The 22,404-nt window shown below is 56.4% G+C and overlaps 2 protein-coding genes across 15 annotated transcripts in view; both read right to left on the reverse strand.

Annotated features, from left to right (window-relative positions):
- Positions 1 to 7,311, reverse strand: part of FBLIM1 (filamin binding LIM protein 1) — a 32,125-nt gene extending 24,814 nt beyond the window's left edge. For 2 of the 14 annotated variants that reach the window (XM_063785685.1, XM_054662918.2), the window contains exon 1: positions 5,101 to 5,206. The gene's annotated coding sequence lies outside the window, so the exon portion shown is untranslated. Of the gene's footprint in view, positions 1 to 5,100; positions 5,208 to 5,241; positions 5,266 to 5,593; positions 5,776 to 5,905; positions 6,043 to 7,215 lie in introns of those variants that run through there. The other 12 variants (XM_001150861.6, XM_063785641.1, XM_054662934.2 and 9 more) reach the window with 12 other exon arrangements.
- An 8,794-nt stretch (positions 7,312 to 16,105) lies between these two features.
- On the reverse strand, positions 16,106 to 22,044 carry TMEM82 (transmembrane protein 82). The gene is made up of 6 exons (XM_016954690.3): positions 21,483 to 22,044; positions 21,223 to 21,295; positions 20,936 to 21,110; positions 19,548 to 19,968; positions 17,033 to 17,220; positions 16,106 to 16,542 (listed from the first exon to the last, which is right to left on the reverse strand). The coding sequence occupies exons 1-6, from the start codon at positions 21,568 to 21,570 to the stop codon at positions 16,456 to 16,458; spliced, it is 1,032 nt and encodes a 343-aa protein (XP_016810179.2). The 5' UTR covers positions 21,571 to 22,044; the 3' UTR covers positions 16,106 to 16,455.
- Between the last annotated feature and the right edge of the window lie 360 nt (positions 22,045 to 22,404).

Genomic DNA, 22,404 nt, shown 5'->3' on the forward strand with positions numbered 1-22,404 from the left:
CATGGGCCGGGCATGGTGGCTCACAGCTGTAATCCCAGCATTTTGGGAGGCCGAGGCAGGTGGATCACTTGAGGCCATGAGTTCAAGACCACCCTGACCAACATGGTGAAACCCCATCTCTACTAAAAATACAAAAATTAGCCATGCGTGGTGGTGGGCACCTGTAATCCCAGCTACTTGGGAGGGTGAGGCAGGAGAATCGCTTGAACCTGGGAGGCCGAGGTTGTGGTGAGCCAAGATTGCACCACTGCCCTCCAGTCTGGGCAACAGAGCGAGACTGTCTTTTTTTATTTTTTGAGACGGAATCTTGCTCTGTTGCCCAGGCCGGAGTGCAGTGGCACGATCTTGGCTCACTGCAAGCTCCACTTCCCAGGTTCACGCCATTCTCCTGCCTCAGCCTCCCGAGTAGCTGGGACTACAGGTGCCCGCCACCACGCCTGGCTAATTTTGTTTTTGTATTTTTAGTAGTGACGGGGTTTCACCATGTTAGCCAGGATGGTCTTGATCTCCTGACCTCGTGATCCACCCACCTCAGCCTCCCAAAGTGCTGGTATTACAGGCGTGAGCCATCGCACCCGGGTGAGACTCTGTCCCAGCACTTTGGGAGGCAGAGGCAGGTGGATCACCTGAGGTCTGGAGTTCGAGACCAGCCTGGCCAACATGGTAAAACCCCATCTCTACTAAAAATACAAAAATTAGCTGGGTGTGCTGGCGGGCGCCTGTAATCCCAGCTACTTGGGAGGCTGAGGCAGGAGAATCACTTGAACCCGTGGGGGTGGAGGTTGCAGTGAGGTGAGATGGCACCATTGCACTCTAGCCTGGGCAACAAGAGCGAAACTCTGTCTAAAAAAAAAAAAAAAAAGTATGGCTCTCCACCACCTCAGGATGAAGTCCAACTGCGGCAGCCTCAGCCTCTTTGAGCCCCTGGACCACTTGCCCTTCCTATGTCCTCTCTCTCGCCTTGCAATGTTTCTCCTATGGTTTTCCTGTCCTGCCCCCACAGGGTGAATTTCAGCTTTCTCTTAGAGGCCCAGCTCAAACATCACCTCTTCCACAAGGCCCCCCCTGATTCCTGGCCCTCTCCAGGGGCAGTTTCCTGCTGCCAAGGGTGGACGAAAGCGATGATAGCCCCAGGGCAGGACAGGCTGGCTCACAAGCTCACTATCAATGCCTCTGACCTTCAGCGGTGTCTGCATTCTTTGTGTGCCTAGAGGATATCAGAGTGCAGGCATCAAAACCCAGATCTGGCCACCCGATGGCTCACGCCTGTAATCACAGCACTTTGGGAGGTGGGCGATCACTTGAGGTCAGGAGTTCAAGACCATCCTGGCCAACATGGTGAAACACTGTCTCTACTAAAAATACAAAAATTTGGCTGGACGTGGAGGCTTATGCCTGTAATCTCAGCATTTTGGGAGGGCAAGGTGGTTGGATCACGAGGTAAGGAGTTCAAGACCAGCCTGGCCAAGATGGTGAAACCCTGTCTCTACTAAAAATACAAAAATTAGCTGGGCATGGTGGCGGGCGCCTGTTATCTCAGCTACTCGGGAGGCTGAGACAGAGAATTGCTTGAACCCAGGAGGCGGAGGTTGCAGTGAGCCAAGATTGCACCACCACACTCCAGCCTGGGCAACAGAGCAAGAGTCTGTCTCAAAAAAAAAAAAAAACAAATTAGCCAGAAATGGTGGCATGCACCTGTAGTCCCCAGCTACTTAGGAGGCTGAGGCAGGAGAATCGCTTGAATCCTGGGAGGCGAGGTTGCAGTGAGCTGAGATTGCGCCACTGCACTCCAGCTGAGGTGACAGAGTGAAACTCTGTCTCAAAAAAAAAAAAAAAGAAAGAAAAGCATAAATCAGAGAGCATGGTGGCACCCTGATACCCTGATGTCAGGAAAAGGACATTATTTCCCATCTCTCAGGTAGTTCCTGCTGACAGTAGTCCCTGTGGCCAAGGCTGAGGTGGGGCCACGGGTGGGAAAGCTGGGAGTCCAGTGAGCACACCAGTCCTCACCAGGCACCCAATGCCTGTGCCCAGGGCTAAAAATGTCCCCTTTTCTATCTCGCTCTTCAGGCTTCCCTCCTTATCTCAAAGTGCACTGGTCACTTTGGGTTCACAGCGACGGATGGATGATAATAAAAACAATAACACGTGCTCCTAAATTCCCTTAAGTTGGTTTATGTGTTTGGCTAAAATACATAGCTCAGTCTGACAATAAAATATCTATTCTGAGGAAGAAACCAATATATTAGGAAAGAGCTTCAAAACTTATTTTAAAGTACCTGTCTTTTGCTTCTGGGTTTGGAAATGATGTCTGGAAGTATGTATGCTTAGGCTGGCTGTCACGGGCTTTAGTTTTACACTTTGTTATAAGTTTAAGAATCTATTTTTGTCAACAATGTTCAGAGTGCATGTGAGATTTAAAGAAATACCAAACAACTTGCTGATAAGGCACTTGTTTCGTGCCAGGCCCTGTGCCAGGTGCTATATGTGCCTCAAAACCCACCAGCCTCTCAATCTAGCTGCAAGAAATGCCCATCCTGCCCCCACTTTGCAGATGGACCCTGTGACGTTCCAAGAGATTAAGTGACTTTCCAGGCCATCCATGGCACTCAGAATTCTAATGGAACATCATCCGAAAGTGTGTCCCCAGACACGCTTTTCCTTCCTTGGGTGGCACAAAGTCGCCCAAGTTCCCAGGCCTGTTCTCACTCTACAATGGCCCAATCCAGACCAGAAATCTTGTGGTCGGCATGTTCCGGGCTGGTCCCCAGGGGCTGCTGTGGGCCTTCGGGATGGCCCTCTGCCTCCTCCCACCCAGCCCTGACCCTTCCTACACTCCTCCGGGAAGTCGGATCTGCCTGGCTTCTCGGAAAATGTCCAGCACTGAGGCCAGATGTTCACAGCTGGGCAGCCCCTATACCTCCCAAGCAGTGACTGCAGGGACCTCAGGCCCCAGGGGGTCTAAGCTGGGGAGTTTCAAAGCCCTGTCAATCCCATCGGAAGAGGGAGCCCCGGCTTCCCTCCAGTCCCACTGCCACCGATTCAGCTGGGAGCAGGCTGTGTGTAAGTTCCCTGGGGCCATCTCCCAGTCAGCTGTGCCCAGGGGACCCTCCACCCCCACTCTTCCTCCCCCAGAGAGCGAATCACAGATCCAGTTAGATAAGTGGAGAAAAGTGGGAACAAAGGGAAGGAAAGTCATTTCCTGTCCAAAGGAAGGAAGGAGGCAGGGATCCAGCCAGCCACCCAGACCAGCTAGAGGCTGCAGCCTTGGGGCAGAGGATGTGCAGCTCAGCGGGGTCACCCCCACAGTCCTCCTTCCTACTCCTTGTTCCCTACAAAGAAAAAAACAAAAAACAAAAAAACCTCTGGGACCACCTCTAAGCTCTGCTCTTTTTTTTTTTTTTTTTTTTTTTTTTGAGACAGAATCTTGCTCTGTGGCCGAGGCTGGAGTGCAGTGGCGCAATCTCAGCTCACTGAAACCTCCACCTCCCAGGTTCAAGCGATTGTCCTGCCTCAGCCTCCTGAGTAGCTGGGACCACAGGCGCACGCCACCACCCCTGGCTAATTTTTGTATTTTTGGTAGAGACAGGGTTTCACCATGTTGACCAGGCTGGTCTCAAACTCCTGACCTCAAATGATCCGCCCTCCTCGGCCTCCCAGAGTGCTGGGATTACAGGCTTGAGCCACTACACCCGGCTTAAGCTTTGTTATTTATTTATTTATTTTGAGACAGAGTCTCATTCTGTGGCCCAGGCTGGAGCGCAGTGGTGCGATCTCGGCTCACTGCAACCTCCGCCTCCTGGGTTCAAGCGATTCTCGTGCCTCAGCCTCCGAATAGCTGGGATTACAGGCGCGCGCCACCACACCCGGCTAATTTTTGTATTTTTAGTAGAGACGGGGTTTCACCATGTTGGCCAGGCTGGTCTCCAACTCCTGACCTCAGGTAATCCGCCCGCCTCGGCCTCCCAAAGTGCTGGGATTACAGGCGTAAGCCACCGCGCCCGGCCAGCTTTGTTCTTTAATGACCGGATAAAGCAGTCTACCTTTGGGTACGGAATTTAACTTAGGCAGAAGTGGCGGGGTGTGCCCCAACCCCTCCCACCTTGCAACTTAGGGGAGGGGTTCCCTCAACCTCTCTCCCACCCCAGGGAAACAGAGGAGGTAGAGAGCTGGGTTCACACGCGGTCCTACTTCTTTCCTGCGGGGTGACCCCAAATAGGTCACCGAAACTCTCTGGCCTCGTTTTTTCATAAAGTGAGAATAAGTGTGTCCCTAGGGCGGCTGAGAGGATATATAAGGAAAGGAGACTCAGGGTCTAGGCCCTTGGAAGGTGCAAAGAGAAGGACAGCTGGTTAGGCAGCAGCTGAGAGGGAGAAGCAGCCCGGGGGCTGGGCTCGGCTGGGGGTGCCTCCAGGACCCGGACAGAGCCTACAGCGTCATTAAGAGCAGGAATCTGGGCGCGGCCCCAGCCTCTCCCCGGGGTCCTCAGGCTTGGGCGGGAGGTGAGGGGTAGGGGCCGACGCCAAGATCATCCCAGGGCACACACCTAGGTATCGCCCATCTCCACACCTTCTCAGCCCCCGACGGACGCCTGAGGCCCAGAGAGGAGCAGCCCCGGGACTCGTCCCTCCCCTTGCCTGACCCTGGCTAGGAAAAGGGGCCTGGAGCGCCCCCGGGCTCCGGAAACGCGGGACCCTCCGCAGGCAGCCGAGCAGGGCGGCCGCCGGGGTCACCGCTGGGCGCCGCCGGAGCTTTAATTCGATCCATGTGCGGGACTCCGGCCTTTTGTGCGGGAGCTTCCGCCCTGCGCGCCGAGTCCCCGGCTCCCGCTCCCGGGCTGGGACTCGGCCCTCCGCCGGCCTCACTGAGCCCTCGCCCCGGACCTGCCGACTCCCCGACTCCGGGGAGAGAGACCAAGAGACTGGGACGCAAAGGGCGTCAGGACCGCACCCCCCACCCGCAGGCCCCTCCAGGGGCGCTGCGCCGGGGGTCCCGGCTGGGGACCGAGCAGGCTCCGGCCGAGCGCTGCCCGCGATGTCACCTGTGTGCACCGGGGACAGGGACGGAGGGACGCGACCCCCACCCACCCGGCCCGCTTACCTGGGCCGCCCGCGCCCCGGCGGCTCCGATCCGACGCCCGAGCCAGCGGAGCCCGGAGCCGCTGGGCCTCCCGTCCCCTCCGCCCGTCCGCCCTCCCCGCCCCCTCGGCTCCCTCCGCCCCGCCGCCCCGCGCCGCTTTACCATAAAAGGTGAGGCTCGGGGGGAGGGGGCGCGGGATTCCCGCCCCGCGGAAGCGGCCCCTACCTGCCCCCCAACCTGCCCGGCCGCGCCCCGCGCCGCCCCTTCCCCCTCCCTTTGTTCCCTGGACCACGCCTCCCCTCCCCCTTGGCACAGGCCAGGGGGTGGGAATGGGGGGGAATGGGGATGGGGGGGATGGGGGAATGGGAGGGATGGGGAGTGGGGGTAGGAGAATGGGGAGTCGGGGTGGGGTTCCTTCCCTCCCCTCTGCCCACCCCCTCGCGTCCTTTATGGACCCCTAGTGGTCCCTGCCGTCCCCCTTCCCTCGCTCTCCTGGGTTGGCAACCCCACCTACCCTGTCCGGCGGAGGTGAGCGCTTACTTTGGCTCGGGGATCCGCCAGGGTCTTGCGTCAAACCGACCAGGGTTCTGCGGCCTTTTACTAAGCGTGAGACCCGGAGCAGTCACGCCGCCTCCTGAGCCTCAGTGTCTTCATCTGTAAAGTGGAGGTAGCCACTGCCTACCTCTCCAGGTTGGCCTGAGGATAAAAGGTGACAGTCACAGCCAGGACTGTGATTAATAGTGGTTAATATATGCTGGGTTGGGGGCTTTTTCCGGGAGTGTCCCTGAGGGTGGGGGTCTCAGAGACCCCCAGTGGAGCACGTCACCTTGTTCTGCTCTCCTGAGCTGTAAGCCCTCTGCAGGTGGGTCCCTGTGTCCCGGGGGACAGGCCGCTCTAGGAGCTCTGGAAGGCAGGGCCCGGCTGGCCCTGTGGCTGAACCCCTCCCTCCACATCCAGTGACCCTCCCCCTCCCAGCTGGAGCAGTTAGGACAGGAGCGGGAGGGGAGGCAGAGCCTGGACTCTGGGGCCCGGGATGGGGCCGGGATGGACTGCCTGGGTCCCTGGAGGCCTCAGGGACATTGTGGGGAAAGGAATCTGGGTCTGATTCAGAGGCAGACAGATTGTTCTTTTGATTAAAGCCACAGTGGCTGAGGCTGGAGGAGCGCTGGACCCAGCGCCATCTGCGGGGCTGCCAGACAGGATTGGCCCGTCCTGCAACCCCTCAGCTACAGTCACCCCTCCAGGGTGGCTCTGGGGCTGTTTCTGAGGGAGGCTGGTTTATGAGGGTCGGAGGAGGCTGCCTCCGCCCTCACCCACTGATCATCGCCCCTCCCATCCCTCTTGTCGCCCCTTTTCCCATTTGATCCTCTCAGCCAAGCTGCAGTAACAGCAGCAGTCCCAGGAGCTGCCACTGATAGGGGCTTTCTAGGTGCTGGTACCCATCCTCATCCCCATCCTAATCCCACAAGAGCCCTGGGCACCAGGGCTGATGATTCCTGTTCACGGTCAAGGACACTGAGGCCCCGAGAGGCTCAAGGCCACACTAGGGGCAAATGGCAGAGCCGAATTCAAACCAGAGCCGCTGTGTCCCTGGGCACACAGCTCTGCTAGTCTCAAGAACAGGTACCAGTGCCATCCTTTACAGATTCGGAAGCTGGGGCTTGGAGGTGCTGAGAGTTCTGTGCAGCAGGGCGAGGCTGGGACTCAAGGCTGTCTGAGTCCCTGCTCGGCTCATTCCTGGCTTGGCAGTGATATCCTGCCCCTGCCCCCCAAAACTCCAGCTTTGCAGCACCCTTTGGAGGAGACTTCCCCATACCCTCTGAACGACAGAGATGGGAAGGACTCAAAGGAGGAAGGTGCGATCTGGGGGTTTTCAGGCGCTTTTGGCTGTAGAACCCCTTTGCAAGTGCTTAGTGACCCAGAAGTTTATTTAAGAGATAAAAGTGGAGCTGCCTGCCCTCACCTCCATGACAGCCCCTGAACCACCTGTTGCACCCCCAGGTGGGATAGTGAGGCAACGAAGAGTTGATTTGGGGCCTTGTTCAAGGTCACACTGACTTAGTCTAGAACCCAGGCTTCCCACATTTGCTCTGGGACAGTCCAAGGGGAATGAGGGGTCCAACTGCCTCTGCTTACCTGCCTCCAGCACCCCAGGCCACCTGTTCCACCGCCACCACTGCTCCCGGATGGAGGGATTCGTCCTGGCCCGCAGCAGCTCTGGTGTCGATGTCACCGATCGGCAGGTGCCAAACTTCCTGCAACGGAAACCCAGGAAGTGCGCTGGATGAGAACACACGCCCTTTGTCTGCCAGCTCAGAGGCTCTGCTGCCCTCCGCCCTCCCTGCCAGGCTCACAACGGCTTTCTTCTCCCTTAGATTGCTCCAGCAGGCAAGGGGCTCAATCTTCTATTAGGATGGTGGCAGCTGAGACCCTGAGTGGCAGGGAAGGGGTGGAAGAGAGGTTTGAGGGCAAGTCTGCTTGCCGGGGCGGGGGTGGCACCTCCACAGTGGAGAGCTTTGACTGAGCAGACACTGACCGGGCACCTACTGTGTGCAATGCATGAGTCAAGGAGCCGACGGGATCAAATCAGACATGATCAGTCCTTGTCCCCACAGTCCTTACAGGGAGATTGGGTAGAGCAAACCATAAAGCAAATTAACAACAATAACCAATAGTAAAAGGTGCTATGAAGGAATGGACAAGGGGTCTGAGACAAAAGGGGGTGGGGTGGGTGTGGGGTGTGGGGTGTGGGGGGAAAGCCTCTCTGAGGAGGTGAGGGTTAAGCTGAGATGGGGAGGAGCCAGTGTGAGAATAGGGACGAATATTCCCAGGGAAAGGGGGCAGAAGGGAAAACATGGGCTTTAAAGGTCAGAGGTCAGCTTGGCAGACAGCCTCAGAAGCCCCTTGGGCCTCCCAGCTCCTTCCTCCATCCTCCATCTTCCACCCTACCTGCTTGGAGTCAGGTCAGTCCAATGCTTATTTCCTGGGCGCTGCTGTGTGTGGGGCCCTGTGCTACGCAGGGCGGGGAGAGGAGCAGCATAGAGAAAAGGGAGCTCCCCCATGGTGGCCAGGTCAGATGGGGACACAGATACAGCTGTGAGTAACATCAGTATCCGGGAGTGATTCCAGCTCTGCCATTTGCCAGCCTTGGGCAAATCACTTCTTTCTGGGCCTCAGTTTCCTCTTGCAACCGAGGGGTTGCCAACCCAAGTTTGTCCCTTGTGGCTTCATAGCGAGAATCTGGTGGGGTAAATGTGGGTAAAAATACCTGATGCTCAGTAGGTGTTCAGAGATGAGTTCCTTTGCTCTCCCTACCACGTGAAGGATAGAAGTTTTAGTAAGAGGGACAAAGTTCTGAAGGGAAGGGAAGGACGTGACTTTGTCCTGCAAGAGAATCCAAGGAACATCCATGGCTCCTGATAGCCAGCACTGCTTTCCCTGATTCTGATAACAGCACTCAGTTTCTGTTTGGGGAACCTGTCTTCCACTCTCAGTGCCTGGTGTATACATGACCCATGTCCAGCCAATCATAGTGGCTGTTAGTTCTAAGATCAGCTCTCTGGGCTTGTTGGCTGGCAGAATACAAGCTTGACACCACTTTTGCCCCCCACTTGGACCACCACAGAGGACAGCAGAGCAAAGAGATAGGAAAGAAAGATAACTGATTTCATCAGCTGCTGGATCCAGCCATGCCTGCAATCCTACTACCAGACCTCCAGAGTCAATGCATTTTTTTCCCTTACTTTTTATTTTTTATTCTTTTGAGACAGTCTTGCTCTGTCGCCCAGACTGGAGTACAACTATGGGCTCCCTTACTTTTTCTTTTTTCTTTTCTTTCTTTCTTTTTTTTTTTTTTTTTTTTTTGAGACGGAGTTTTGCTCTGTCACCCAGGCTGGAGTACAGTGGCACGATCTCGGCTCACTGCAACCTCTGCCTCCCAGGTTCACGCCATTCTCCTGCCTCAGCCTCCCCAGCAGCTGGGACTACAGGCGCACGCCACCATGCCCGGCTAATTTTTTGTATTTTTTTTTTTAGTAGAGACGGGGTTTCACTGTGTTAGCCAGGATGGTCTTGATCTCCTGACCTCGTGATCTGCCTGCCTTGGCCTCCCAAAGTGCTGGGATTACAGGCATGAGCCACCGTGCCCGGTCCTTACTTTTTCTTAAGCCAGTTAAAATTGTATTTCTGCAGTTATTTGTTGCGCTTTTTTTCCTTGTTCTAAATAAATAGTCAGTCGTGAGGCTGGGTGCAGTGGCTCACACCTATAATCACAGCACTTTGGGAGGCCGAGGCGGGCAGATCATTTGAGTTCAGGAGTTTGAGACCAGCCTGGCCAACATGGCAAAACCCTGTCTCTACTAAAAATACAAAAATTAGCCAGGCGTGGTGGCAGGTGCCTGTAATCCCACGTACTCAGCAGGCTAAGGCAGGAGAATTGCTTGAACCCGGGAGGCAGAGGTTGCAGTGAGCTGAGGTTGCAGTGAGCTGAGATCGCACCACTGCACTCCAGCCTGGGTGACAAGAGCAAAACTCTGTCTCAAAAAAAAAAAAAAATAGCTCTGTGTGGTGGCAGGCGCCTGTAATCCCAGCTACTCGGGAGGCTGAGGCAAGAGAATTGCTTGAACCCTGGAGGCAGAGGTTGCAGTGAGCCAAGATCGTGCCACTACACTCCAGCCTAGACAACAGAGCAAGACTCCGCCAAAAAAGAAAAAAGGAAAAAAAGCCAAGTGGGAATCGACCAGGCCACAGCTAGAGCCACATGGTGTCCACTCTCAGGCTCCCATCCTGTGTCCCACTGCCTCACCCAGGCAAAGCCCAGCTTCCCAAGACCTGGCTGTGACAATATTGTCTCCGCGTTAATCCCGCTCTGGTTTAGGGGCCTGAACTGGCTCTGACCAGGCGTGCTGGTTCCCACGGCCAGACTGTCCACTCAGCAAATCAGCACAGGCTCCAGGGTGAGGGGGTGAGAAGTGTGGGAGAGGCCAAGGAGGGGCCTGAGGCTCAGCAGACTGAGGGGGCTCCTCCTCGCCCTAGGCCTTGCTAGTCAGGGCCCTTCTGCCCCTTATTTGGGAGGGTCCTTGAGCTAGCCCCAAACCCTCACTGATCCCAGCCTCCTCCTTGAGCCCCCATCCCACTGGGACCCTCTACTCCCAGCAGCATCTATCCCAGCATCTGCCCTTGCTGATCTATCTCCGCACCCTCAAGCCCTGAGCCGCCTCCTTACTAAAGCACAATGTGGCCTGGAACCTGCCATTGCCCCTGTGGGTCTCGCCCTCTTCTCTCTTAGCCAGAGGTGGGCTTATTGTGAAGTTAATAAAACTTATGCTCATGGCCTCACTTCCATGGCCCCTGTGAAGGCTGGGAGTTGCTGGGAGTTACAGAGTGTTCTAGACAAGGAGAGAAGCTGGTTTCACTCAGGAAGCATGTCCATGAAGAACGCCTAGCAAACTGTCCAGGGAGACATCAGAAGAAGGACCCAAATCTCCAAGTCTCCAGTCATTTGTTGTGCTTTTTCTCTTTGTTCTAAATAGTCACTTTTGGCCAGGCACAGTGGCTCAGGCCTGTAATCCCAGCACTTTGGGAAGCTGAGGCAGGCAGATCACCTGACGTCAGGAGTTCGAGACCAGCCTGGCCAACATGGTGAAACCCCGTCTCTTCTAAAAATACAAAAATTATCCGGTCGTGGTGGTGTGTGCCTGTAATCCCAGGTACTCAGTAGGCTGAGGCAGGAGAATCGCTTGAACTCAGGAGGCGGAGGTTGCAGTGAGCTGAGATCATGCCATTGCACTCCAGCCTGGGCAACACAGTGAGACTCTGTTCTCCCCCCCACCCAAAAAAATAGTCACTTTCATACGAATTCTGTATTATTTTTCCTAAAGGGAGTCCTAAAAATTGGATCTGCCTTGCTCTTTTTATTTTATTTTTTATTATTTTATTTTTTGAGACAGAGTGTTGCTCTGTCGCACAGGCTGGAGTGCAGTGGCGCCATCTCGGCTCACTGCAAGCTCTGCCTCCCGGGTTCACGCCATTCTCCTGCCTCAGCCTCCCGAGTAGCTGAGACTACAGGTGCCCATCACCATGCTCAGCTAATTTTTTGTATTTTTTTTTTTTTGAGATGGAGTCTTGATCTGTCGCCCAGGCTGGAGTGCAGTGGCATGATCTCGGTTCACTGCAAGCTCCACCTCCCGGGTTCACACCATTCTCCTGCCTCAGCCTCCTGAGTAGCTGGGACTACAGGCGCCCACCACCACGCCCAGCTAATTTTTTGTATTTTTTTTTTTTTTGAGACGGAGTCTTGATCTGTCGCCCAGGCTGGAGTGCAGTGGCATGATCTCGGTTCACTGCAAGCTCCACCTCCCGGGTTCACACCATTCTCCTGCCTCAGCCTCCTGAGTAGCTGGGACTACAGGCGCCCACCACCACACCCAGCTAATTTTTTGTATTTTTAGTAGAGACGGGGTTTCACCGTGTTAGGCAGGATGGTCTCAAACTCCTGACCTTGTGATCCACCTGCCTCGGCCTCCCAAAGTGTAATTTTTTAAATTATTTGTAGAGATGAGGTCTCACTATGTTGCCCAGACTGGCCTCGAACTCCTGGGCTCACGAAATCCTCCTGTCTCGGCCTCCCAAAGTGTTGGGATTACAGGCGTGAGCCACTTCACCTGGCCCATATGCCTCACTCTTATTCTTTACAATCCCCTCTTCTCACAGTAGCCAGAACACCTCACTAAAGCAGCATCTAATGCCCTTCTGTGCACAGCCCTCTGTGGCTCCCCGCTGCTCTCTGGGACAATGCCAAGCCCCTCACCCTGGCCCTGTGTGATCCTGCCCCAACCCACCCCCGAGACAGCATCTCCCACCACTGCACCCCTCACCCCTCTGCTGCAGCGGCGCTGACCCCGCCTCAGTCCCTCAGTCCACTCCAGAGCCTTGAAACCCACCTGGGCTTCAATACCACCCCCTTGGCCTGGGAACGCCTGTCTTCTCACCTGGGTTATTCCAAATGCTTCCAAACTATTCTGAAAACAGCCACGAGAGGACTCCTCTCAAGGTGTACGTCAGCTTCCGTCATGTCCTTGTGCAAAACCCTCCGCTGGCTCCCCTCAGGGCAACGCAGTCCATAGCCTCGCCCAGGGCTCCAGGCCCAGCCGCTCCACCCTCTCTATCACCTTCCTTTTTTTTTTTTTTTTCTGAGACAGAGTCTGGCTCTGTCACCCAGGCTGGAGTGCAGTGGTGCGATCTGGGCTCACTGCAACCTCCGCCTCCTGTATTCAAGCAATTCTCTGCCTCAGCCTCCTGGGTTCAAGCAATTCTCTGCCTCAGCCTCCAGAGTAGCTGGGATTACGGGCACTCGCCACCACGCCTGGCTCATTTTTGTATCTTTAGTAGAGACGGGGTTTCACCATCTTGGCCAGGCTGGTCTTGAATTCCTGACCTCATGATCCACCCACCTTATCCTCCCAAAGTGCTGGGATTACAGGCGTGTGCCACTGTGCCCTGCTCTACCACCTTCCTAAATGCCCTGGCCTGTTCCTGCTGCAAGGCCCTTGTTGAGCCGTCTTCTTGGCCTGGGAAGTTCTTCCCTCCGCTGTTTGCTTGGTTGCCCCCTCACTCTGTTCAGGTGTCTGCTCCAATGCCCCCTCCTCGCAGGAGCCCTCCATGGACGGCAGCTTCTGAGATGCCCCCAGGATCCCCACCTCCTGGCATCCATGCCCTCCCCTCGGGTGGGTGGGACCTGGGGACCTCTCCTCAATGATAGATTGTGGCCAAAACAATAGGATGTCACTTTCAGCATTGAGTCACGAAGCGTGGGCTTGCTTGTCCTCCACCCCTCTCCCTGGTGGGCTCTGAGGAAAGCCAACGGCCGCATTGTAGGGGTGCCTTGCAGGAGCCCGATGTGGCAAGGAAGAAGGGAGGCCCTGGGCCTTACGACGACACCACAGCCTCGCTGACCCTTGGCAGCAGCCCTGAGACACAGGACTCGGCTCAGCAGCACCCAGATCCCTGACCCACAGAAAGAGCAAGACGATCAATGTCTGTTGTTTTAAACTCTTCAAGTTTGGGGGGTAATTTGTGACGCAGCTGTAGATAACAAATACACCTTCTCTCACTTCTGCCCCCGTCACTCTGTCCTCTGACCCGGCTTTACTTTTCTTTGTTTCTTTGTTAGTTTGTTTTGAGACAGAGTCTCACTCTGTTGCCCGGGCTGGAGTGCAGTGGGACAATCTCGACTCACTACAACCTCTGCCTCCCGGGTTCAAGCGATTCTCCTGCCTCAGCTTCCTGAGTAGCTGGGATTGCAGGCACGCACCACCACGCCCGGCTAATTTTGTATTTTTCGTAGAGACAGGGTTTCTCCATGTTGGTCAAGCTGGTCTCAAACTCCTGACCTCAGGTGATCGGCCCGCCTCGGCCTCCCAAAGTGCTGGGATTACAGGCGTGAGCCACTGCGCCCAGCCTCCGGCTTTACTTTTCTTTGCAGCATTTTGTGGAAGGGAACCTCCCTTACTCCTCTCAGTGTCCCCAGTGCCAGCCTGATGCCTGGATCCACGCAGGTACTCAGTGATGACACTGAATGAATGAATGGGTGAAGAAATGCAAGTCCTCAGAAAGAAAATGCCAGAGCTCAGAAAAGCCAGAAGTAGGGGGCTCAGGATGGGGAGGCCAGCTTACCCCAATCCCAGCTGCCCCAGGGGTCACTACCCACTTTACGCAGGGCCTGGGGACGCTGGTCCCCCACCTCTTCAGCACGATGTTGCCCTGACCCTAGAACCTTGGTCCTGGTGGTCAGGCCCCAGGGGTCAGGCTCTTCGGGTCCCCTTGGGGAACTGGTCCCAGCCTCATGCTTTGCCCAGACCATACAATTTGGATTGTCCTATGCCTGCTGGACTTCAGGCCTATTTTTCTCCATTTGGTGTGGAGATTTGCTAAATGCCTCATTTAGAGTGAGCTCATTTTATGCCCTTGTCAGTCTTTTCATGAAAATATTTCGATAAGAAAAGAATGCTATTCCAGCCCGCGTGTCCTGATTTTTGTTTGGAAAACAATCCCTGTGCCCATAAAAAGGAAAGGACTGCTGAGTCCAGTTCCCTCCTGGCCCTGTCCCTAATGGGGCCCAGGCTGTGCCAGGGATCCAGAGGCTAAAGCACATTCCAGCAAAAACACTGGCCCCCGCTTGGAACCCAGAGCCCAGTCTGGGTCCGGCAAGGGGCTGGCCCTGTGCCCACCTAACTGAGCCATTTCCTCCCAGACTGGGGCACATTTCCTGCCCGGAGGGAACAGAGCACATTCCCAGGCGGGGTGGACTGGGTCCTGCATTGGGGGAGGGGATTCCGTAGGCATTTTCCCAACCCCAGCGACCACGCCCTGGGATGAGAGGCCTGTCCTGGTGGTAGGGCTAGGAGCACGGTTCAAAGGGTGCTGCTGGAGCTGTCCAAGGGGTGGCCATTCTTGGGGGAATGAGCTGAAACCACCCGGCCCTGCCTTGGGTGCAGCCTGCTCTGTATCCCAGGTGTGCTGAGCGTAGAGCGAGAAGGATCCTTGGGTCACCCCTGCCTGCTCCCAAGCAGCAGTCTTCGGGTGAGTGTGGTGCCTTTGTCGAGAGGGAGGGACCCATCAGAGCCTGGAATCCTCAAGGTGCCCTCTCCAGGCCTCCCCTCCTCCCTAATGCCTCCTTCCTGGCCACCCCCATGCCTCTCAAACCCCCTCCAGAAAGACCACTGGCCGGGAGGCTCCTTTGCCCCGTGGGGCTTCCGCTAGGAAAGGGCCCTGAGTTGCAGCCCTGGATCCCCATGGAACCAAAGGGCCCTGGGGGCTGGAGCTGGGCTCCTTTGCACCGAGGTGGCTGGAACCACATTCCAGAGCCTGTCGGTAATGGACGTGCCATATTTCTCATCTCTGTTAGTTTCCCTGGCCCCAGCTTTTCAACAAGAAGAGGGTAGCAGGGAGCATTCAAAGCACTTGAGCTGTGGGGGCCAGGCCACCTGGATTCAAATCCCAGGTTTGCTACTTAATGCCTGTGCGCCCTTGAGTAAGTCACTTAACTTCTCTGAGCCTCAGTTTCTGACTCTGTAAAAAGGGATAACAGTGCCTGCCTCTTGGGGCTGATGTCAAAATGAAATGAAACGGTGAAAGTACCCAGCACATGGCAGGCACCCAGCGTGCAGTGGTAATTCTTCTGCCAGGTTCAGAGAGGGGCAGTGACTTGTCTAAGGTCACACAGAGGGTAGGCAGAGGAGCTGGTGCCCAACCCTTTGGCCTTCCTGAGCTGGGCCCTGAACGGGCTGAGATGGGAAGGATGCTCATAGCCTTCAAGAAGTCAGGGTTGGGGCTGGGGACCACAGAGCACCCAGCAGAGGCCTGGTCAGCATTGTGCGTCCTTCAGCTGTTTCCCAGCCTGGGATGGGACAGGACATGGCCACTATCCACCCAAGACTGCAGGTGGGTGCCAGACCAAGTGTCCATCCCCCCGTCCCCTCACCTCATCAGCCACCTCGGTACTACGGTACTACATGCCCCCCCCACCACTCTACCCAGTTCTCTACCCAGAATGGTTTTGCTCAGTCTGTAAGGAGCCACGTCCCCCAGGGGACCCAGCCCAGGCCAGCCTGAGGCACATATCCCAGGACCTGCCAGAAGAGCTGTGTGGCCTCAGAAAAGCCTCTTTCCTGCTCTCTGTGTTTGTGATTATTCTTTGTTGTTGTTGTTTTGTTTCTGAGACAGAGTCTTGCTCTGTCACCCAGGCTGGAGTGCAGTGGCACGAATCTCGGCTCACTGCAACCTCCGCCTCCCAGGTTCAAGCAGTTCTCCTGCCTCAGCCTCCTCAGTAGCTAGGATTACAGGCACCCACCACCATGCCCAGCTAATTTTTGTATTTTTAGTAGAGACAGGGTTTCGCCATCTTGGCCAGGCTGGTCTTGAACTCCTGACCTTAGGTGATCTGCCCACCTTAGCCTCCGAACGTATTGGGATTACAGGCGTGAGCCACCACGCCTGGCCTCTGTGTGTTCGTGATTCTAAGCACAGGTTGAGAAAGTCATCGTCTTTATTGTTCATGGAGAAGGGAAGGGAGACCAGTAAAGGGGGAGCCCTCCTGAGGATGCACCCCCACCCCTGCCCAGGAAGGCAGGTCTGAGAGGCTGCATCATTGCCCACCCCAAGAAAAAGAGGGTTCAACCAGGGGTCCCCAGGTGTCCCCTCTCCAGAGGCTCCCATCCCCAAATCCTGCCTTCCCTTCTCGGGGCTCCCAGGGCCTGTGCTGAGCTCTGGGCAGGAGGCCAGCTCTGCCACTCTGCCTCCAGGCATCGCCCTGGGGTCAAGGCCTCGGAGATCAGGCTAGTGGGCTTGAGACAGACTCCAGATCCTCCCTGAGGCAGGTCAAGAGGGGGCCGAACTCTGGGACTGGGGTGCCGAGGGCAGGGGCTGGCTTGGTGTTGACACCGGAGGCCTCTGGGATGGAAAATCCTGAGGAAAAGCGTTGAGAATGACACCACCCATTCACCCATCCCCCTGCGGGCCTTGGGCCTCCAGTGACCCGGGCACTTCCTCCCCCTTGGGCCTCTGGGTTGTTGCTGGAGAGGGCTGTGGACAGGGTGGGGGGTGCTAGTGACCTGGAGGACAGCCCTAGCCTGGTGAAAGCAGGTGGGAGAGGTGATTCCAGCTCCCTCTGCCCCTGACCCCCAAGGGAAGTCACCCTGGCTCTGTCTTTTTTTTTTTGGAGATGGAGTCTCACTCTGTTGCCCAGACTGGAGTGCAGTGGCAAGATCTTGGCTCACTGCAACCTCTACCTCCTGGGTTCAAGTGATTCTCAGGTCTCAGCCACCTGAGTATTTGGGATTACAGGTGTGAGAGACCGTGCGCAGCTGGCTCTTCTTAAACTTGAGCCTCTTGAGGCTCCTGGGCTGTTTGAAGCAGGGTTCATTGTCTGGGGGACACATGGGATGGGGGTGCCCACCTGTATCTGGCAGAGGTCAAGCAGGGTGCGGACGCCCACGAGACACCAGAGCTCGCCCAGTAGGGAGACGAGGATGCCCAGCAGGTCCAGCCAGCGACCCACAGTCAGCAGCAGCACGAAGAGGCCGCCCATGCGCACCAGCACCGTCTGCACCTGGCTCTGCAGGCCGGGGTGCTGCCGCTGCTCCTCTGTGGGATGCGGGTGCCTGTCACCGTCCGACCCCACACCCTGGACTGGACCTCCCTGCTCCCTGACCCACCCTCCACAGGATAAGCCTTCCCCTCCCGTGCAACCCCCCTCCCATCACATCCTCCTGGTCCCCACCCCTGCTCCGAGTGTCTGCAGGGCACCAGGTGCTCTGCCTCCAGGACTCACTGCCCAGCCCACAAGCCTCCAACTGGTCCAGGCCAGAGCCCCACAGCCTCGCAGCCTCGCAGTGGCAGGAGTCAGTCTGACTCCTTTCTTTTCCGCACACCCGCCTCTAGTCCCTCAGTTAGCCCTGGCAACTCCTTCTGCCAAGCACATTCCCAGCTGAACACCTCTCGCCACCCCCATGGACCCACCTGGGCCCAACCACCTTCCTCTTTCCAAGAAGCCTCCTTGCCAGGCTCCCGGCTTCTGTTCTTTTTTTTTTTTTTTTTTGAGACAGTCTTACTCTGTCGCCCAGGCTGGAGTGCAGTGGCATGATCTCGGCTCACCACCACCACACCTGGCTAATTTTTTATATTTTTAGTAGAGATGGGGTTTCACTATGTTGGCTAGGCTGGTTTTGAACTCCTGACCTCAAGTGATTTGCCTGCCTCAGCCTCCAAAAGTGCTGGGTTTACAGGCGTGAGCCAGCATGCTTGGCCCCGTTTTTTTGTTTGTTTGTTTTTTGAGACAGAGTCCAGCTACTTGGGAGGCTGAGGCAGGAGAATTGATTGAACCCAGGAGTTGGAGGTTGCAGTGAGCCGAGATCACTCTAGCCTGGGCGACAGAGCAAGACTCCATCTCAAAACAAAACAAAATAACAACAAAAAAAAACCCTGCAGTAGGCCGGGCACAGTGGCTCATGCCTGTAATCCCAGCACTTCGGGAAGCTGAGGCAGGTGGATTGCTTGAGCCCAAGAGTTCAAGACCAGCCTGGGCAACATGGCAAGACCCCTTCTTTTTTTTTTTTTTTTTTTTTTTTTTTTTTTTTTTTTTTTTTGAGATGGAGTTTCGCCCCTGTTGCCCAGACTGGAGTGCAATGGTGCGATCTTGGCTCACTGCAACCTCCGCCTCCCAGGTTCAAGCAATTTTCCTGCCTCCCAAGTAGCTGGGATTACAGGCACCTGCCACCACACCTGGCTAATTTTTATATTTCTAGTAGAGACGGGGGTTTCACCACATTGGCCAAGCTGGTCTCAAACTCCTGACCTCAGGTGATCCACCTGCCTTAGCCTCCCAAAGTGCTGGGATTACAGGCGTGAGCCACTATGCCCGGCCAAGACCTCCTTCTCTCTTTCTCTCTCTCTCTCTTTCTCTCTCTCTCTTTCTCTCTTTCTCTCTCTCTCTCTTTCTCTCTTTCTCTCTCTCTCTCTTTCTCTCTTTCTTTCTTTCCAGAATCTCTCTCTGTCGCCCAGGCTGGAGTGCAGTGGTTCGATCCTGGCTCACTGCAACCTCTACCTCCCGGGTTCAAGCGATTCTTGTGCCTCAGCCTCCTGAGTAGCTGGATTACGGGCATGGACCACCACACTGGGCTAATTTTGTATTTTTAGTACAGGCAGGGTTTTACCATGTTGGTTAGGCTGGTCTTGGACTCCTGACCTCAAGTGATTTGCCTGTCTCAGCTTCTCAAAGTGCAGGGATTATAGGCATGAGCCACTGTGCCCGGCTGACTCCTTCTCTACAAAAAATAAAATTAGCCTGGCACAGTGGTGTGTGCCTATAATCCCTACAACTTGGGAGGCTGAGGTGGGAGAATCACTTGAGCCCAGAAGGTCAAGGCTGCAGCGAGCCATGATCGTGCCACTGCACTCTAGCCTGGGCCACCAAGCAAAACCCTGTCTCAAAAAACAGAAAAGCAAAGCAAAACAAAAACATAAACAAACTTGGACAGCAGCCTCTCATCAGACTTCCCTGCCTGGCTGTTGAGGGCTCTCCAACAGGCCCCTTTGAACCTGGCCAGCCTCACCCCTTCCCCGTGCCCTTGGGGTGACAGCCACACTGGACTCCTGTGGCTTGTTTGGCACGGCCATGCCCTCTCTCCCCTCTGGGCATTGGCACATGCGGTTCTCTCTGTCCAAGATTCCATTCTCTGCCTCGCTTCTCTTAGGGATCTCCTGCTCATCTTTCAAAGCCCAATCTAAAGACTACAACCTCAGGGTGCCCACTACATGCTGCTTCTCTGCACTGCCCCCGCCACACAGCCTCTGTCCTGACCAGGCACTCTGGGATGGCAAGAGTGAGGGCTGATGGCTGTCGGCCTCCCCGGAGCCTGACCCAGACAGAGGGATGTGCGTGGATTGAATGGAGCAGGCCCCACAGCGCTCACCCTGCATGTAGATGACCAGCAGCGTGTAGCAGATGGTGAGCGGTGTCCAGAACCGCATGGCCTCCGAGGTGGTCAGGAAGTCCTGGTTGATGAGGGCCACAGCTGCCAGGTCACCCACAGCAAAGGCTATGGCCAGGGCATGGCCCAGCAGCTGGGGGAGGCTGTGTGCATGGGCCAGCAGGCCCAGGCACACCCCACAGTAGCGCTGGCTGCTGTGCAGCTCGTAGAGGCGGCAGACGTGGCGGTGGAGGCGCCGGGCACCCAGGCCCAGCAGCGTGGCCAGCCCGAGGCTCAGCAGCAGGTTCAGCGTGCGGTGAGGGGCGCCCTCCTGCAGGAAGCTCAGGCCACAGGTCAGCCCGCAGCCCAGCGAGTACTGGCACAGCAGGTAGAGCTGCAGCCTCTCGGTGGCACCCTGGGAGCCCTGCGGGGAGTGCCGAAGAGGGGCCGAGATGTGGGGGCTGCCTCACCACAGGTGCTGCCCACCACAGGAAGCCGGAGCCTGAAGGGACCTTGGGGATGGTTCCCGAAGGGGCCACATCGGCTTCAGATGAAGCCCTAGGGGATCATCTCTCTCACCTTAATTTCAATCATATGGGTTTTTTTTTTTTTTTTTTTTTTTAGACAGAGTCTTGCTCTGTCACCCAGGCTGGAGTACAGTGGCTCGATCTCCGCTCACTGCAACCTCCGCCTCCTGGGTTCAAGCAATTCTCCTGCCTCAGCCTCCCAAGAAGCTGGGATTACAGGCACCCGCCACCATGCCCAGCTAATTTTTTTGTTTGTTTGTTTTTGTTTTTAGAGATGGGGTTTCTCCATGTTGGCCAGGCTGGTCTCGAAATCCTAACCTCAGGTGATCCGCCTGCCTCGGCCTCCCAAAGTGCTGGGATTACAGGCGTGAGCCACCACGCCCAGCCTTCAATCATGTCTTAGTACTTGGGGCCCATCTGTTAGCTGAAGGGTGGTGGTTCAGAGTCTCAGAGACCTGGGTCCAAAGCCTGACTCTATCTGTTGACCATAGACAAGCCACATACTCTCTGAGCCTTAGTTTCCCCATCTGTGAAATGGGGAATCAGAGCAAACCTTTACCCCTGTGGCTGTGAGGATTACGTGATGCACACGGTGCACTCGGCGCAGGGCCTGGCATTTGGGGGGCCGGATCTACAGAAACTGTCACTCTTGTCTTCTTGGGACTGGGACTGTGTCCACTGTGAGTGTGGCCCCTTCCGCAACCAAACCCAAGGGTGCAACCTGCAGCCTCTGTTCTCAGTCTTACGGAAAATACGGTGAAGAGGCTGGGATGCTGGACCTGGGCCCTGCTGCCCACATTCCGGGGGTGAGTCCGGGCCCTGGGCTGGGGAGTGATCCACCCACTGCCTTCCCGGAGGCCTCACCTTGCCCAGGGACAGCAGCGTGGACACGGCCCGGAGGGAGAACTCGAGCACCACGAGGGCAGCCACCCGGGACCCCACGACCGTCAGAAACAGGGCCAGCCCTGCCAGGTGCACCGTTTCCAGGGAGGCCCACTGGGCCCGAAGCCGCTCCTTTTCGGGTCGCCGCTGCGGGTCACTTTGGGGACAGAATGGGTGTGGGCAGGGGTGCAGAACTGCCACCTTCGACCCCTGGTGGGGGTCCCCGTGCCCCCAGCCACATTCCCTGGGGGGATGAGGTGGGCACTCACTTGGCACAGCCCACGAAGAAGTAAACTTTCAGGAGGCTGTTCAGGACCAAGACTCCAAGGGCCCCGATCAGGCCTGAGGGGGTGGGAGGGAGGCAGCGAGGCAGCGTGCAGGGGTGTTAGGAGGGCAGGCTTCGTTGGTAGGGTCAGAGGGGGCGGCCAAGGGGCAGGGGTGTCGGGAGACCAGGTGGGTGGGGTCCACCCTGCACTGCAAAGAGCTGGAAGGGGGCGGGGCCAAGGCAGGAATGGGGTGAGGTGCTCACCTTGCAGGAGGGAGTCGAGGAGGCTAGAGCCCCACTCGAGGGAGGGGAGGCCGGGGAGCCAGGAGGGGAGGGATGGAAGAGAGAACATGGCAGCCCTGGAAGGAGCCCCAGCCTCCGGCCAGGTCTGCGCAAGGACAGACCAACGTCACTGGGCAAAGGTGTCAGTGGAGGGAAGGAGAGAGGCTGGGAGGGGTCAAAGGCCCAGGGGAGGGGAAGGGAGGAGAGCCAGGGGTGTTAACCCTTCGAGGCCCAGAAGGGCAAGGTCCCAGCTCCAGGCACACGGGGTGCCTGGAGCCAGCTGCTGCCCGGGCTCCCCATTTGGGCAGTGTGGGGTGAAGGGACAGGTGTCTCTGGGCTGGTCTCTGGTCTCTGTCCCTGCTAAAGTCTGGCATCCACTTTACTTGAAATCTTCCTTGAGGGAGGACAGGCGCAGTGGCTTACACCTGTAATCCCAGCACTTTGGGAGGCCAAGGTGGGCAGATCACAAGGTCAGGAGTTTGAGACCAGCCTGACCAATATGGTAAAACCCTGTCTCTACTAAAAATACAAAAAATTAGCCGGGCGTGGTGGCAGGCACCTGTAATCCCAGCTACTTGGGAGGCTGAGGCAGGAGAATGGCTTGAACCCAGGAGGCAGAGGTTGCAGTGAGCTGAGATCACACCATTGCACTCCAGCCTGGGCAACAGAGCAACACTCTGTCTCAAAAAAAAAAAAAAAAAAAAAAGCAATCTTCCTTGAGGGCTTGAACCACCCAATGCCCCTTTGAAGTCCCAGGCTCCATCTGTCCTGCCCCGCCTTAGGTGTGGGTCCTGTCCTCTTGCAGCCTGAAGTGTGGGCTCTGACCCTTCAGCCCAGGGTCTGAGAGTAGGGACTCTATCCCCCCCATAGCCAGAGATCAGCTGTGCCCTCTCAGCCTGAGGTC

The sequence above is a fragment of the Pan troglodytes genome, chromosome 1 (assembly GCF_028858775.2).
Source record: "Pan troglodytes isolate AG18354 chromosome 1, NHGRI_mPanTro3-v2.0_pri, whole genome shotgun sequence".
NCBI lineage: Eukaryota > Metazoa > Chordata > Mammalia > Primates > Hominidae > Pan > Pan troglodytes.